This window comes from Saccostrea cucullata, unplaced genomic scaffold (assembly GCF_032062105.1).
Source record: "Saccostrea cucullata isolate Sc308-1 unplaced genomic scaffold, CSIRO_AGI_Scuc_v1 ctg4055, whole genome shotgun sequence".
In the NCBI taxonomy this organism is placed as follows: domain Eukaryota; kingdom Metazoa; phylum Mollusca; class Bivalvia; order Ostreida; family Ostreidae; genus Saccostrea; species Saccostrea cuccullata.
In genome coordinates this window covers 11,354-25,982 of record NW_026939798.1, presented here as the reverse complement: position 1 = coordinate 25,982, position 14,629 = coordinate 11,354, and the positions used below count along the sequence as shown (strand labels likewise).

Below are 14,629 nucleotides of genomic sequence, written 5' to 3'. Positions count from 1 at the left end.
TGATTGGTAAATGTAAGTTATAGATCAGAGTTTGAAATGTGTTTCAGTAGTATATGTATGTGAAACATTATACATGTATGACCATTGTATGTCCATAAGCTTTTTAGCTCACATGAGCTGAAGGTTCAAGTGAGCTTTTCTGATCACATTTTGTCTGTCGTCCGTCCATCTGTCCGTCTGTATACTTTTTATTAGCTCACCTGAGCTGAAAGCTCAAGTGAGCTTTTCTGATCACATTTTGTCCGGCGTCCGTCTGTCTGTCCGTCTGTCTGTAAACTTTTCACATTTTCGACTTCTTCTCAAGAACCGCTGGGCCAATTTCAACCAAACTTGCCACAAAGTATCCTTGGGTGAAGGGGATTCAAGTTTGTTCAAATGAAGGGCCACGCCCTTACTCAAGGGGAGATAATTGGGAATTAATGAAAATTTGGTGGCAGATTTTAAAAATCTTCTTCTCAAGAACCACTGTGCTAGGAAAGACGAAACTTATGGGGAAACATCCTCAGGTAGTGTAGATTCAAGTTTGTTCAAATCATTACCCCCGGGGGTAGGGCGGGGCCAAAATGGCCGACCTAAGTTTTACATAGAAATATATAGGAAAATTCTTTAAAAATCTTCTTCTCAAGAATGACAAAGCCATAATTCATCATATTTATATGGAAGCATGTTCAGGTAGTGTAGATTCAAATTTGTTCAAATCATGACCACCGGAGGGTAGGGCGGGGCCAAAATGGCCGACCAAAGTTTTACATAGAAATATATAGGAAAATTCTTTAAAAATCTTCTTCTCAAGAATGACAAAGCCATAATTCATCATATTTATATGGAAGCATGCTCAGGTAGTGTAGATTCAAGTTTGTTCAAATCATGACCCCCGGGGATAGGGCGGGGCCAAAATGGCCGACCAAAGTTTTACATAGAAATATATAGGAAAATTCTTTAAAAATCTTCTTCTCAAGAATGACAAAGCCATAATTCATCATATTTATATGGAAGCATGCTCAGGTAGTGTAGTTTCAAGTTTGTTCAAATCATGACCCCAGGGGATAGGGCGGGGCCTAAATGGCCGACCAAAGTTTTACATAGAAATGTATAGGAAAATTCTTTAAAATTATCTTCTCAAGAATGACAAAGCCATAATTCATCATATTTATATGGAAGCATGTTCAGGTAGTGTAGATTCAAGTTTGTTCAAATCATGAACCCCGGGGGTAGGGCGGGGCCAAAATGGCCGACCAAAGTTTTACATAGAAATATATAGGAAAATTCTTTAAAAATCTTCTTCTCAAGAATGACAAAGCCATAATTCATCATATTTATATGGAAGCATGTTCAGGTAGTGTAGATTCAAATTTGTTCAAATCATGACCCCCGGAGGTAGGGCGGGGCCAATATGGCCGACCAAAGTTTTACATAGAAATATATAGGAAAAATTTCTTTAAAAATCTTCTTCTCAAGAATGACAAAGCCATAATTCATCATATTTATATGGAAGCATGCTCAGGTAGTGTAGATTCAAGTTTGTTCAAATCATGACCCCCGGGGATAGGGCGGGGCCAAAATGGCCGACCAAAGTTTTACATAGAAATATATAGGAAAATTCTTTAAAAATCTTCTTCTCAAGAATGACAAAGCCATAATTCATCATATATATATATGGAAGCATGCTCAGGTAGTGTAGTTTCAAGTTTGTTCAAATCATGACCCCCCGGGGTAGGGCGGGGCCTAAATGGCCGACCAAAGTTTTACATAGAAATATATAGGAAAATTCTTTAAAAATCTTCTTCTCAAGAGTGACAAAGCCATAATTCATCATATTTATATGGAAGCATGCTCAGGTAGTGTAGTTTCAAGTTTGTTCAAATCATGACCCCCGGGGGTAGGGCGGGGCCAAAATGGCCGACCAAAGTTTTACATAGAAATATATAGGAAAATTCTTTAAATATCTTCTTCTCAAGAATGACAAAGCCATAATTCATCATATTTATATGGAAGCATGCTCAGGTAGTGTAGATTCAAGTTTGTTCAAATCATGACCCCCGGGGATAGGGCGGGGCCAAAATGGCCGACCAAAGTTTTACATAGAAATATATAGGAAAATTCTTTAAAAATCTTCTTCTCAAGAATGACAAAGCCATAATTCATCATATATATATATGGAAGCATGCTCAGGTAGTGTAGATTCAAATTTGTTCAAATTATGACCCCTAGGTATAGAACGGGGCCAAAATGGCCGACCAAAGTTTTTAAAGATACATATAGGAAAATTCTTTAAAAATCATTTTTTAAAAAATAGCAAATCCATGATTGGTCATGGGACTACATTTGGATTTAAACTTTACAATAAAAAGCCATTTTCTACTTTTTCCTACCCTTAGTGCTCAGTGAGCGATGTGGCCCATGGGCCTCTTGTATTTTCGACTTCTTCTCAAGAACCACTGGGCCAGTTTTGACCAAACTTGGTATAAAGCATCCTTGAGTAAAGGGAAATTTAAATTGCTAAAATAAAGGGCCAAGACTTCTCACAAAGGGAGATAATCAAGAAAAGACAAAAATAGGATGGGGTGAGTCATTAAAAAATCTTCTCAAGAACCACTGGGCCTGAAAAGCTGAAACTCATGTGGAACCATAATGGGGTTGTGTATATTCTAAATTGTTCAAATCATGACCCTGGGGGTAGGGCGGGGCCACAATTGGGAATCAAAGTTTTTATGGTAGTGTAGATTTCAAATTGTATAAATTATGATTAGCTAGTGGGGTAGGGTGGGGTCACAATATATATTTCAAGGGGAAAATCTTGTAAAGAACGGAATGGTCAAAGCTTCTCAGGTGAGTGATGTGGCCCATGAATCTCTTATTATTTTAACTCCCACCCCAGATGACCTTTGACCCTGAAGAGAGGGAATTCATTTTGTCAATAATACAGATACAATAAAAAATATTAAACAATGCTGTTTTATAACAGATTGGAACTTTAAATTTCAATGATTTCTTTCTTACGTAAATGTGATATTTATGTTACATTGATGTTAATCTAAATATTCCAGGTAAATTTGTTAAACTTAAGTGTCTGTGCACTAGGAGAGTGCAGATTTACTGTTGCTCTTGTATATGTATAATTGTAGTCTTGTATATATATTACAAATGGTAACCTTGTAAACAGAAATATTTGTATCATCAGATTTCCTTATGCAATATTTGTGTCTGATTTAATGATATCATATCCAATAACATTCCTTTATTTTGTGAATTTATACTTCAAATAATCTCTACTAATTTTATTTTAGTCTGAATTGTTATTTACTACAAATATTTAATGAGTCCTGTATATGGGGTAAACATGTAGGTTCAGTTCAGTCCATTGGTTTGTTCACTCATAAATATACTGGGTACTGTAAATATATATTGTACAACAAAACAAGAGAAAAAGCGTTTGAAGAGCATTCGGTACAAGCTGGGTTTGAAAATATGAAGTCTATTTATTTTCGAGACGATATAAGTAGATTATTCTAGCTCATTCCATCAGTAAGACCAAGTAGGAAGCAATCACTTTTTAGGTCACCTGAGTAAACTCAGGTGACCTATTGCTATCTGTTTTCGTCCATCGTCGTGTGTCGTGTGTTAACATTTAAACATTTTCAGTTTCTTCTCTGCAACCACTTAACCAATTTCCACCAAAATTTACACAAAGCATCTATGGGGGAAGGGGAACAAAAATTTTGAATTTCATGGTCCCTGCCCCCCTGGGGCCTAAGAGGTGGGGCCAAAACCACTAAAATTAGTGCAGTCTTTAAAAATCTTCTTCTTTACTCCTGGACATCAAGCAGTCAAACTGTTAGCATGAATGTAATGACCATTGAGTCCTCTACCAAAATTTTGAAATTCATGGCCCCAGGGTCAGGGGTTGTAGTGCTCTAAGGGCGGTGCTCTATTGATTATATAGTGAAAATGCATTATTTCTTTAAAAATCTTTTTCTCTGTTCCTGGTTATTAAATAAACTCTCTAAGTACATAGTCATGATGAGGAAGAAAACCTTTGTGAATTTTATGGCCCCAGGGTCAGGGGTTCTAATGTTAGGGCGGGGCTCTATTTATTATATAGAGAAATGCAGACTTTGATTGAAAATCTTCTTCTCTGCTGCTGGGTATTCAACGAATAAACTATAGTATAAAGTTATAATGTCAGCAAGAATGCTTCTTCCAAAATTGTAAATTTTATGGCCCCAGGGTCAGGGGTTCTGGTGTTAGGGTGGGGCTCTATTTATTATATAGTGAAAGTACATAAATTGTTTGAAAATCTTCTCTTCTCCTGAGTACTAAATAAACTAACTAAGTATATAGTAATGATGAGCAAGAATGCCTTTTCCAAAATTGTGAATTTTTATGGCCGCTGTGAGGATCAGGGTTTCTGGTTTTAGGGTAGGGCTCTATTGATTATATAGTGAAAATACATTATTTCTTTTAAAAGTCTTCTTCTCCGTTCCTGGGTATTAAATAAACTCACTAAGTACATAGTCATGATGAGGAAGAATGCCTTTGTGAATTTTATGGCCCCAGGGTCAGGGGTTCTGTTGCTAGGGGGGGGGGCTTTATTGGTTATATAATAGAGAAAATGCAGAAATTGTTCGAAAATCTTCTATGCTCCTGGGTATTAAGCAGATGAACTACCTATATAGCTATGATGAGCAAGGGCCATTCTTCCTCAGAGTTGTGAATTTCATGGCCCCAGGGTCAGGGGTACCATAGAGGGGGGGACGCTACTTATATACTGAAAATGAATTAATTGATTGAAATCTTCTCCTTTGTATTAATCAAATATTTTTGATAAGCAAGGGTTTTTTTCCACACTTGTGAAGTGAGTGGACCAAGGGTCAGGGGTTCATGTATGGTAGTTGCACTATACTAATTATTGCTGAATCTTACTGATTAGTGGAAATGCATTTTTTTTTGCTCTCCTAGCTACTCTGTCCATGGGTATTAAGTAACCAAACTAAACATGCTAAGTGTATACTTATGATTAGCAATGGTGCCTCTTTCGAAATTGTGAATGCCATTGGCGTCTAGTTTAAAACATGAACCAAAGTCAATCGTTGTAAAGTTGTTGCATGATGCTCAGATGACCTGTAAGGCCCATGGGCTTCTTGTCTAGGTATACCTTTATATTTGTTGTGACTAGTATTTCTTCTATAGGAAAAAATTAAAGTATAACATCAGTATCTTGCATTCTGTACCAACATATTTCAAAGTAGAAATATTTTGGTCATATGTCCTTTTTAGCTCACCTGAGCTGAAGACTCAAGTGAGCTCTTCTGATCAAAATTTGTCTGTTGTCTGTCGTCGTCATTGTCGTTGTAAATTTTTCACATTTTCGACTTCTTCTCAAGAACCACTGGGCCAATTTCAACCAAACTTAGCACAAAGTATCCTTAGGTGAAGGGGATTCAAGTTTGTTCAAATGAAGGGCCACGCCTATATTCAAGGGGAGATAATTCAGAAATAGTGAAAATTTGAAGGTATGTTTTAAAAATCTTCTCAAGAACCACTGGGCCAGGAAAGATGAAACTTATAAGGAATCATTCTCAGATAGTGTAGATTCAAGTTTGTCCAAATCATGACCCTCGGGGGTAGGGCAGGGCCACAATGGCCGATCAAAGTTTTACATACAAATGTATAGGAAAATTCTTTAAAAATCTTCTCAAGAATAACAAAGCAATGATTGATCATATTATCATGAAAGCATCCTCAGGTACACTGTAGTGGACATTCAATTTTGTTCAAATCATGACCCCTAGGGGTAGGGCAGGGCCACAACATCAAAAGTTTTACGTAGAAACATGTAGAAAAAATCTTTGAAATTCTTCTTTTCAAGAATAGCAAAGCCATGATAAGTCCTGTTCATATGGGAGCATTCTCAGGTGGTGTAGATTTAATTTTGTTCAAGTCATGACCCCTGGGGGTATATGGTGGGATCACAATTTAAGTTTAGGGCAATCATAAAAGCCACAGGTTGTCAAAGAAATATGCAAGCATCCTTAGTGAAGATTCAAGTTTGTTCAAATCACACCCTCTCCCTTTAAAGGATTGGTAAGGACAATTATTGGGTTTAAACTTTTCAATAATAAACTGATTTCTGCTTATTTTCTATCCACATTGCTCAGGTGAGTGATGTGGACCATGTGCCTCTTGTTTTATACTATTTGTGTCACTATGGAAGTTCTTGATTGATGAAATTAGAAAATTTGTAAAGATCTTCAAATATTTGTCAATATATCAAACTGAAGTTGAGATAGTTTTATTATTAGCAATACAATCTATTATTTGGTATGCGTAATAGCTATGTGTAGTACTTTTGTGTCATGTCTGTTGGTATTGTGTGCTATTTGTTATCTTTTGTCTTTTATTTGGTTGATAATAAGCTGTTGGTCTGTGATCATATGTAGATAACTATATATAAATTGTTTTCTTGGAACTTGCATTAAAATATCAGAAACTTAATGTTTCACTTTTTCCCTCCAGAAGATATATGGCACCAAGACCATAAACTGAGCACAAAATTAAGTCAAAAGTTCAATCCAGTATAACTTTTGAAATAATTTGGATAATGAAACAAAATTTTCTAAATATCTTTGAATTTGAATGTTATTCAAAATTGCGAAATTTTAAGCAAAATTGATAAGGGAAACTCGATATTAAAAATAAAAATTTGACTTAAGTCTATTCTCAGTTTATGGTCTTTGGGCCTGATTTTAGTATTAAGGAACCACAAATCTGTCTTCAGTGGATGTTGAATGGGTTTAAACTTGGCATATTTTATTAATTATAATTACCTGTCCTCATGTAATATTTCAATGGACCACATAGTATTAAGGATTTTTGGGGGGTTAATTTTAGGTAAATTTTATCATTGACCTTGTAAATAAATGTCATTGACCTTGTATATAAAATGACAGCATTACAGTCATTCACTGACCAATTGCACAATTTAGGGCACAGATTATTTGATGAGAACAAATCCGCCTTGTCATGAGAATATCTTTGCAAGTGCAATTTCTTTTGTTAGCTCTTCTGAGCCAAAGGCTCAAAGAGCTAATGCTATGGCCATTTGTGCGGTGTGCGTAAACTTTTTAGAATATTGGCCATAACTCAAGGACCCCTTGGCCAATCAGTACCAAATTTGTCACAGGGTATCCTTGGCCCAAGGGCTACCATTTATACTAAAAAAAGGGTTGGGACCCTTAAACAAGGGGAGATAATCAGAAAAACAAAACCAAAAGTACTGGTTGCTAAAAAATCTTCTTCTCCATAACCACCAGGCAGATTTTCACCAAACTTACATACAAGGATGAGGATATGTCGAAAATTAAAATTTGCACGGGGAATTACCCTGGGGCAAAGGGCGTGGTCTCAAGGTCACTTCAAAGTTGACCTAAATTTACAATTAATAAAAACGTGTATATTTTGCTTACTATAAGGACTAGGATCATCAAATCTTGTAAGTTGATGCATCTTACAACTTCACTTCATGTTAACTCAAAAGTAGGTCACGGTGACCTACTTTTTTTAAATTTTGTGGGGATTTGTTTTTAAAATGATTTGAAGGCATATTTTGAACACTTTAAGGCCTATGATCATCAAACTTTGTCAGTTGATGCATCTTGGTCCTCAAACAATGTCAACTTAAAAGTAGGTCACCATGACCTACTTTTTAAACTTTATGACTTATCCTTTTAAAAACATGAAATCCCATTATTTCAGACACTGGGAGGTTTAGAATCATCAAATCTTGTACATTGATGCATCTTGGGACCTTAAATATATTTATGAAATAGTAGGTCACTGACCTACTTTTTGAATTTTGCCGAAATTTGTTTTCAAATTGTTTAAAACGCATATTTTGATTACCTTCAGACCTACGATCATCAAACTTGGTCAGTAGATGTATCTTGGGTCTGTAAAAAATGTCAACCAAAATGTAGGTCATGATGACCTACTTTCGACATTTTATGGCTATATTTACATATCTTTGGTATTTATTGACTTAGAATCATCAAACTTTGTGAGTCAATGCATATTTGGTTTTCGGAGAGTGACAACCAAAAAGTAGGTCATGGTGACCTACTTTTGACATTTTATGGCTTTATTGAAGTATCTCCGGTACTTATTGGCTTACAATCATCAAACTTTGTGAGTTGATGCATCTTGGGTTTTCAGAGAGTGACGACCAAAAAGTAGGTCATGGTGACCTACTTTTGACATTTTGTGACTATAATTAAGTAGTACTTATTGACCTAAAATCATCAAACTTTGTCAGTTGATGCATCTTGGGTTTTCGACCAAAGAATAGGTCACAGTGACCTACTTTTGACATTTTCATGGCTATATTTAAGTATCTCAGGCACTTATTGGCTAAGAATCATCAAACTTTGTCAATTGAGGCATCTTGGGTTTTCGGAGAATGTCGACCAAAATGTAGGTCACAGTGACCTACTTTTAAATATCTCAGGTACGTATTAGCTTAAAAATCATCAAACTTTGTCAGTTTAAGCACCTTGGGTTTTCAGAGAACGTCGACCAAAAAGTAGGTCACTGTGACCTACTTTTGACATTTTATGGCTATATTTAATTATATCTGGTACTTATTGGCTCGGAATTATCAAACTTTGTCATTTGAGGCATCTTAGGGTTTCATTGAATGTCCAACAAGAAGTAGGTCACGGTGACCTAATTTTAAATATCTCAGGTGCTTATTGACTTAGAATCATCAAATTTTGTCAGTTTAGGCATTATGGGTTTTTAATAACGTCGACCATAAAGTAGGTTACTGTGACCTAACTTTTGACATTTGATGGCTATATTTAATTATCTCTGGTACTAATTGGCTTAGAATCATCAAACTTTGTCAGATGATGCATCTTGGGTTTTCAGAGAATGTTGACCAAAAAGTAGGTCATGGTGACCTACTTTTGAATATCTCAGGTCCTTATTTAATTAGAATCATCAGTCTTTGTCAATTAATGTATATTGAGTCCTCAGAAAATTTCAATTAAAAGGTAGGTCACTGTGACCTTCTTATGGTATTTTATAATTATATTATAATATCTTCAGTCTTAACTGGCTAAATATTATCAAACTTTGTAAGTTGATGCATTTTGGGTCTTATGATACTAATAGAATTGGAGGCTTCTAATAGAAGTGATAGATTGTACAATTTATCAGAAGAGCGGTTCAAGGCCCTTGGGCCTCTTGTTTAGAATACAAGTGACAATTATTTACCGTATATACTTGCCTATAAGTCGGCTTCTTGGGAGTTAAACTCTATGCCAGACTTATGCATGAGATATAAAAAGATTGGTATTATAGAAGGTCCGAGTCTTTCTTAAGCTTAAAAATACAACCGACTTATAGATGGACCAACTTATAGGCGAGTATATACGGTATTTATAATCTAAGTTTAATATATGGGCACAAGAGCCAATGCTTATTTAGAAGACTTTCATAGACGAGAAAAAAAGATCGACACATGCATATTCTCTTTACATTTTATCATATGTCGGGCCGTCTTTAAAAAATGGTTGCCCTCTCCCAACCGACTAAATATGGTACTTTTTTTACATACCAGGACAGGATATTATTAATTTTTTTTATTCTCTTACCCTTTTATCAAATATGTTGAAATTTTCTGGGAAAAAAAAGATTTTTCCTCCTACCTACCAACCCAATAATTTACCCTGAGTTGAGAGAAGGCAATCAAACATTTTTTTAAAGATGGCCTCACGGCTAGAATATTATGCTTGTGTAATAAGTGAAATATATCAAGATAATGAACAGTATTCAAGCTCAAAAGTCCATCTAACAACAGCATAGGAACAGAGCAAACACAGACCTCTGAAACATCAGAGATGGGATCAAGTGCCATGGAAAAGTGAGCATCCCCTACCGACCGGTCACACCCGCCATGCCAAGAAACAGTGTAAACCTGAATTTTGACCTCTGTATGCATAATAATTGACTTCAACCATACAATCAAGCAGAAAGAATTTTGACCTAAAAAATCTTTATTTTTTCCTTAGAAACAAGGGTTTTTATATCTAAAAAAATGTCTTTCTTTTCTTTCTTGTTAGCAGAAATCTTTTCCAGCAGCCTACATCAAATTAAAAAAAAAATTAATTAATTAACATAATAATTATTCATTAAAACGTTCAATATCATAATGTACATACGTATAGATAATAGCTAAAATATTTTTGTTTTCAGGGTAGGTTTGTTTTCAGGGTAGGATAAGTTAAAAACATAATAATTTTTTTGAGGTTGATATCATTCAATTTCTACAGACAAAGTACAGAAAATAATATACATGTAATTGTTATAAATATAAGATTTATTAAATTAGGGAGAGGCCTTAAAATTAAAGTACAATGTATACACATTTATATATTATATATATTATATTGCCCCGAGGGGATCCGGGTTAGAATAGATTCTCAGTACCCCCCTGCTTGTCGTAAAAGGCTACTAAATGGGGCGGTCCTTCGGATTAGACCGTATAAACCGAGGCCCCTTGTCACAGCAGGTGTGGCACGATAAAGATCCCTCCCTGCTCAAAGGCCTTAAGTGCCGAGCATAGGCCTAAATTTGCAGCCCTTCACCGGCAATGGTGATATCCATATCAGTGAAATATTCTGGAGAGGGATGTTAAACAGTATACAATCAATCAAATATATTATATTTAAAAAAAAAAAAGAAAGCTATAGGGGCTAGGAATAGATTATATATAAATTAGAAAACCAAATCAAAAAGAAATTTAAAATACGGTTAATTATACCTTAAAATAATCTATATGGAAAAAGAACAGTTTCCGTGGACCAAACCAACCATCATCATCATCATCATCATCATCATGTTTGATGTAATCATCCTCAATCAAAGGCTGCAAATATAAATAGAGAAGTAGTTATAATTAACAATCTTATTCTTATTACTAATATCCTTTGAAAGATATAAATGGGTCAATATTAATTGAATGAGAATGTTTGAACACTTATACGTGTATTTCAATTTTATGTTACCTTCAATGTTTTTTCCTGATCCTTAGATAATTCTTGTTTTTGGCTGACTGGTACAACAACATTTTCATCACACACACAGGATCTCTCTCCTGACAAATCTAAATTACATGGTACTTTCTCCTCTAGCAAATTCTCATCACAATCTGTTAATGTTTCTGCAGACAAATCTTCATCAAATACAATTGCCTTTCCTCCTGATAATTTTTCATCACCTACAATTGAATTCTCTTCTGACAAGTCCTCATCACATGATGTTGACAACTCTTGCGACAATTTTTCATCATGTACACCTGCCTTCTTTGTCAGCAACTCTTCATAACATGCAGTTTCCTTCTCTCCTGACAATTTTTCCCCATATGGCGGTAACATCATTGACAACTGTTCCTCAAATTTAGTTGCATTTTCTTTGGAAAATTCCTTATCAAATGGAGTTGACATATATCCTGATATCTCATCACATGCAGTCAACTTCTTTTCTGATAATTCTTCATTGAATATCAGTGTCTTTTCAAATGACTCAATAACACACACTGATGACATCTCCTTAGACAAAACTTCATCAAATGCAGTTGTCTTTTCTTTGAAAAATCTCTGATCACACGCACTTGACATTTCTCTTGTCAATTCATTCCATACAGTTGACTTCTCTGTTGACATATCCTCATCACGTACTGCTGTCTTATCTGCTGACATGTCCTCACCATGTACTGCTTTCTTCTCTGCTGACTTATCCTCATCACCTACTGCTGTCTTCTCTGCTGACTTATTCTCATCACGTACTGCTGTCTTCTCTGTTGACATGTCCTCATCACGTACTGCTGTCTTCTCTATTGACATGTCCTCATCACCTACTGCTGTATGGTCTATTGACATGTCCTCATCACGTACTGCTGTCTTCCCTATTGACATGTCCTCATCACGTACTGCTGTATTCTCAGCTGACATGTCCTCATCACGTACTGCTGTATTCTCAGCTGACATGTCCTCATCACGTACTGCTGTCTTCTCTATTGACATGTTCTCATCACGTACTGCTGTCTTCTCTATTGACATGTCCTCATCATGTACTGCTGTCTTCTCTATTGACATGTCCTCATCATATACTGGTGTGTTCTCTGCTGACATATCTGCATCACCTGCTGCTGTCTTATCCTCATCACTGACTGCTGTCTTCTCTATTGAAATGTCCTCATCATGTACTGCTGTCTTCTCTCATTGAAATGTCCTCATCATCATCACTATGCTGTATTCTCTATTGACATGTCCTCATCATGTACTGCTGTCTTCTCTATTGACATGTCCTCATCACCTATTGCTGTCTTCTCTGCTGACTTATCCTCATCATGTACTGCTGTCTTCTCTGCTGACTTATCCTCATCACCTACTGCTGTCTTCTCTGCTGACTTATCCTCATCACGTACTGCTGTCTTCTCTGTTGACATGTCCTCATCACATACTGCTGTCTTCTCTATTGACATATCCTCATCACGTACTGCTGTATTCTCAGCTGACATGTCCTCATCACGTACTGCTGTATTCTCAGCTGACATGTCCTCATCACGTACTGCTGTCTTCTCTATTGACATGTCCTCATCACGTCCTGCTGTCTTCTGTGCTGACTTATCCTCATCATGTACTGTTGTATTCTCTATTGACATGTCCTCATCACGTACTGCTGTCTTCTCTATTGACATGTCCTCATCACGTATTGCTGTATTCTCTATTGACATGTCCTCATCACGTACTGCTGTCTTCTCTATTGACATGTCCTCATCACGTACTGCTGTCTTCTCTATTGACATGTCCTCATCATGTACTGCTGTCTTCTCTATTGACATGTCCTCATCATATACTGGTGTGTTCTCTGCTGACTTGTCCTCATCATATACTGGTGTGTTCTCTGCTGACGTATCTGTATCACCTGCTGCTGTCTTATCCTCATCACCGACTGCTGTCTTCTCTATTGAAATGTCCTCATCATGTACTGCTGTCTTCTCTATTGAAATGTCCTCATCATGTACTGCTGTCTTCTCTATTGACATGTCCTCATCACGTACTGCTGTCTTCTCTGCTGACTTATCCTCATCACGTACTGCTGTCTTCTCTGCTGACTTATCCTCATCATGTACTGCTGTCTTCTCTGCTGACTTATCCTCATCACCTACTGCTGTCTTCTCTGTTGACTTATCCTCATCACGTACTGCTGTCTTCTCTGTTGACATGTCCTCATCACGTACTGCTGTCTTCTCTGTTGACATGTTCTCATCACCTACTGCTGTATTCTCTGTTGACATGTTCTCATCACGTACTGCTGTCTTCTCTATTGACATGTCCTCATCACCTACTGCTGTCTTCTCTGCTGACATCATGTCCTCATCACGTACTGCTGTCTTCTCTGCTGAAATATCCTCATTACGTACTGTTGTGTTCTCTGCTGACATCATGTCCTCATCACGTACTGCTGTCTTCTCTTCTGACTTATCCTCATCACCTACTACCGTCTTCTCTGCTGACTTATCCTCATCATTTACTGTTGTCTTCTCTGTTGACATATCTTCCTTTGACATAGCATCATGAACTGGTGACTTCTCTGACAATTCCTCATCGCAAGCAGTGTCTTTGGCTGCCAACACTATTTTATCAATTGTAATTGCCCCCACTCCTGAAGAATCTTCATTCTTCTTCTCTCCTAAAATTTTGGTATCACATTTGGAGATTTCTGTAATATTGGTTAATTTATCACCAGAATCTTTTCTTGTATCTCTTTCAGTCATGTTGTTGGTGGATTCAATAGCCTGAAAAGATTTAAATAGCCTTGAGATATTGTTAGGAATACATAGTACTAACACTTTTTATCTTATAATCGATATTTTATGAGTTCGATTTGTATTAAAGGTAATTTCTTTTATTCATTGTTGAAATCAAATTTGAGTGTTAGTTGAGAAATTATTACATATACAAAATATATGCAAAAAATATACAATAATCTAACTGAAAGATATTTACCTCCGGTTTCATTTTCTGGTATTTTTTCATATGGGCCTTTTCATGCTTCCATGCTTTGTAGTGTTTAGTTTTTCTGTTTTCCATTTTGTTTCTGTGTAAAAAAAAATCAAATACATGTATTTTATAAAGTGTGCTATTACAATGAAAAATTGAAACATAAAAATTTTTATGATGATGTGTTTGGGACAGTTATAACTTAATGTACCATACCTGTTGTGATTTTTGTAGCTATCTCTCCTTTCTTTCTGTCCAATTTCTTTTTCTAAGTTCTTCATCTCATTTCGCTGCTTTTGTTCCTGCTAATAAAATACAGAAGGGATATATCACCACTCATTAGTCTGGAGTGTGTATAGCGTCTTATTCTTTGAGAGAGAAATGTTCAAATTATCAGTATTATACTGTAGTTGTACTAAAATATGCTACTTCAAAAATAATAATATAAAACATCAAAAAAAATATTTGAAATATATTAACTTAGGTTCAACATGATATACATATAAGTAAGATATATCTGTACCTCCGTGTGCCTTTCCGCCTCTTCAACTGCATCAGACCAG

At 36.0% G+C, this 14,629-nt stretch overlaps 1 protein-coding gene across 1 annotated transcript; it reads right to left on the bottom strand.

Annotated features, from left to right (window-relative positions):
• Positions 1–10,056: 10,056 nt before the first annotated feature.
• LOC134254000 (uncharacterized) lies at positions 10,057–12,067 on the bottom strand. Its single transcript, XM_062736573.1, has 3 exons — positions 11,067–12,067; positions 10,823–10,927; positions 10,057–10,141 (listed from the first exon to the last, which is right to left on the bottom strand). The coding sequence occupies exons 1-3, from the start codon at positions 12,045–12,047 to the stop codon at positions 10,118–10,120; spliced, it is 1,110 nt and encodes a 369-aa protein (XP_062592557.1). The 5' UTR covers positions 12,048–12,067; the 3' UTR covers positions 10,057–10,117.
• Between the last annotated feature and the right edge of the window lie 2,562 nt (positions 12,068–14,629).

What these genes read in the sequence shown, in the direction of transcription:
- LOC134254000 (XM_062736573.1), bottom strand. Translation starts at nt 12,047, where the DNA reads ATGTCAGCTGAGAATACAGCAGTACGTGATGAGGACATGTCAGCTGAG. An exon ending in ATCAGGAAAAAACATTGAAG is followed by an intron (nt 10,928 to 11,066) that starts GTAACATAAAAT and finishes TTATATTTGCAG; the next exon opens with CCTTTGATTGAGGATGATTA. An exon ending in TCCATATAGATTATTTTAAG is followed by an intron (nt 10,142 to 10,822) that starts GTATAATTAACC and finishes AATTTGATGTAG; the next exon opens with GCTGCTGGAAAAGATTTCTG.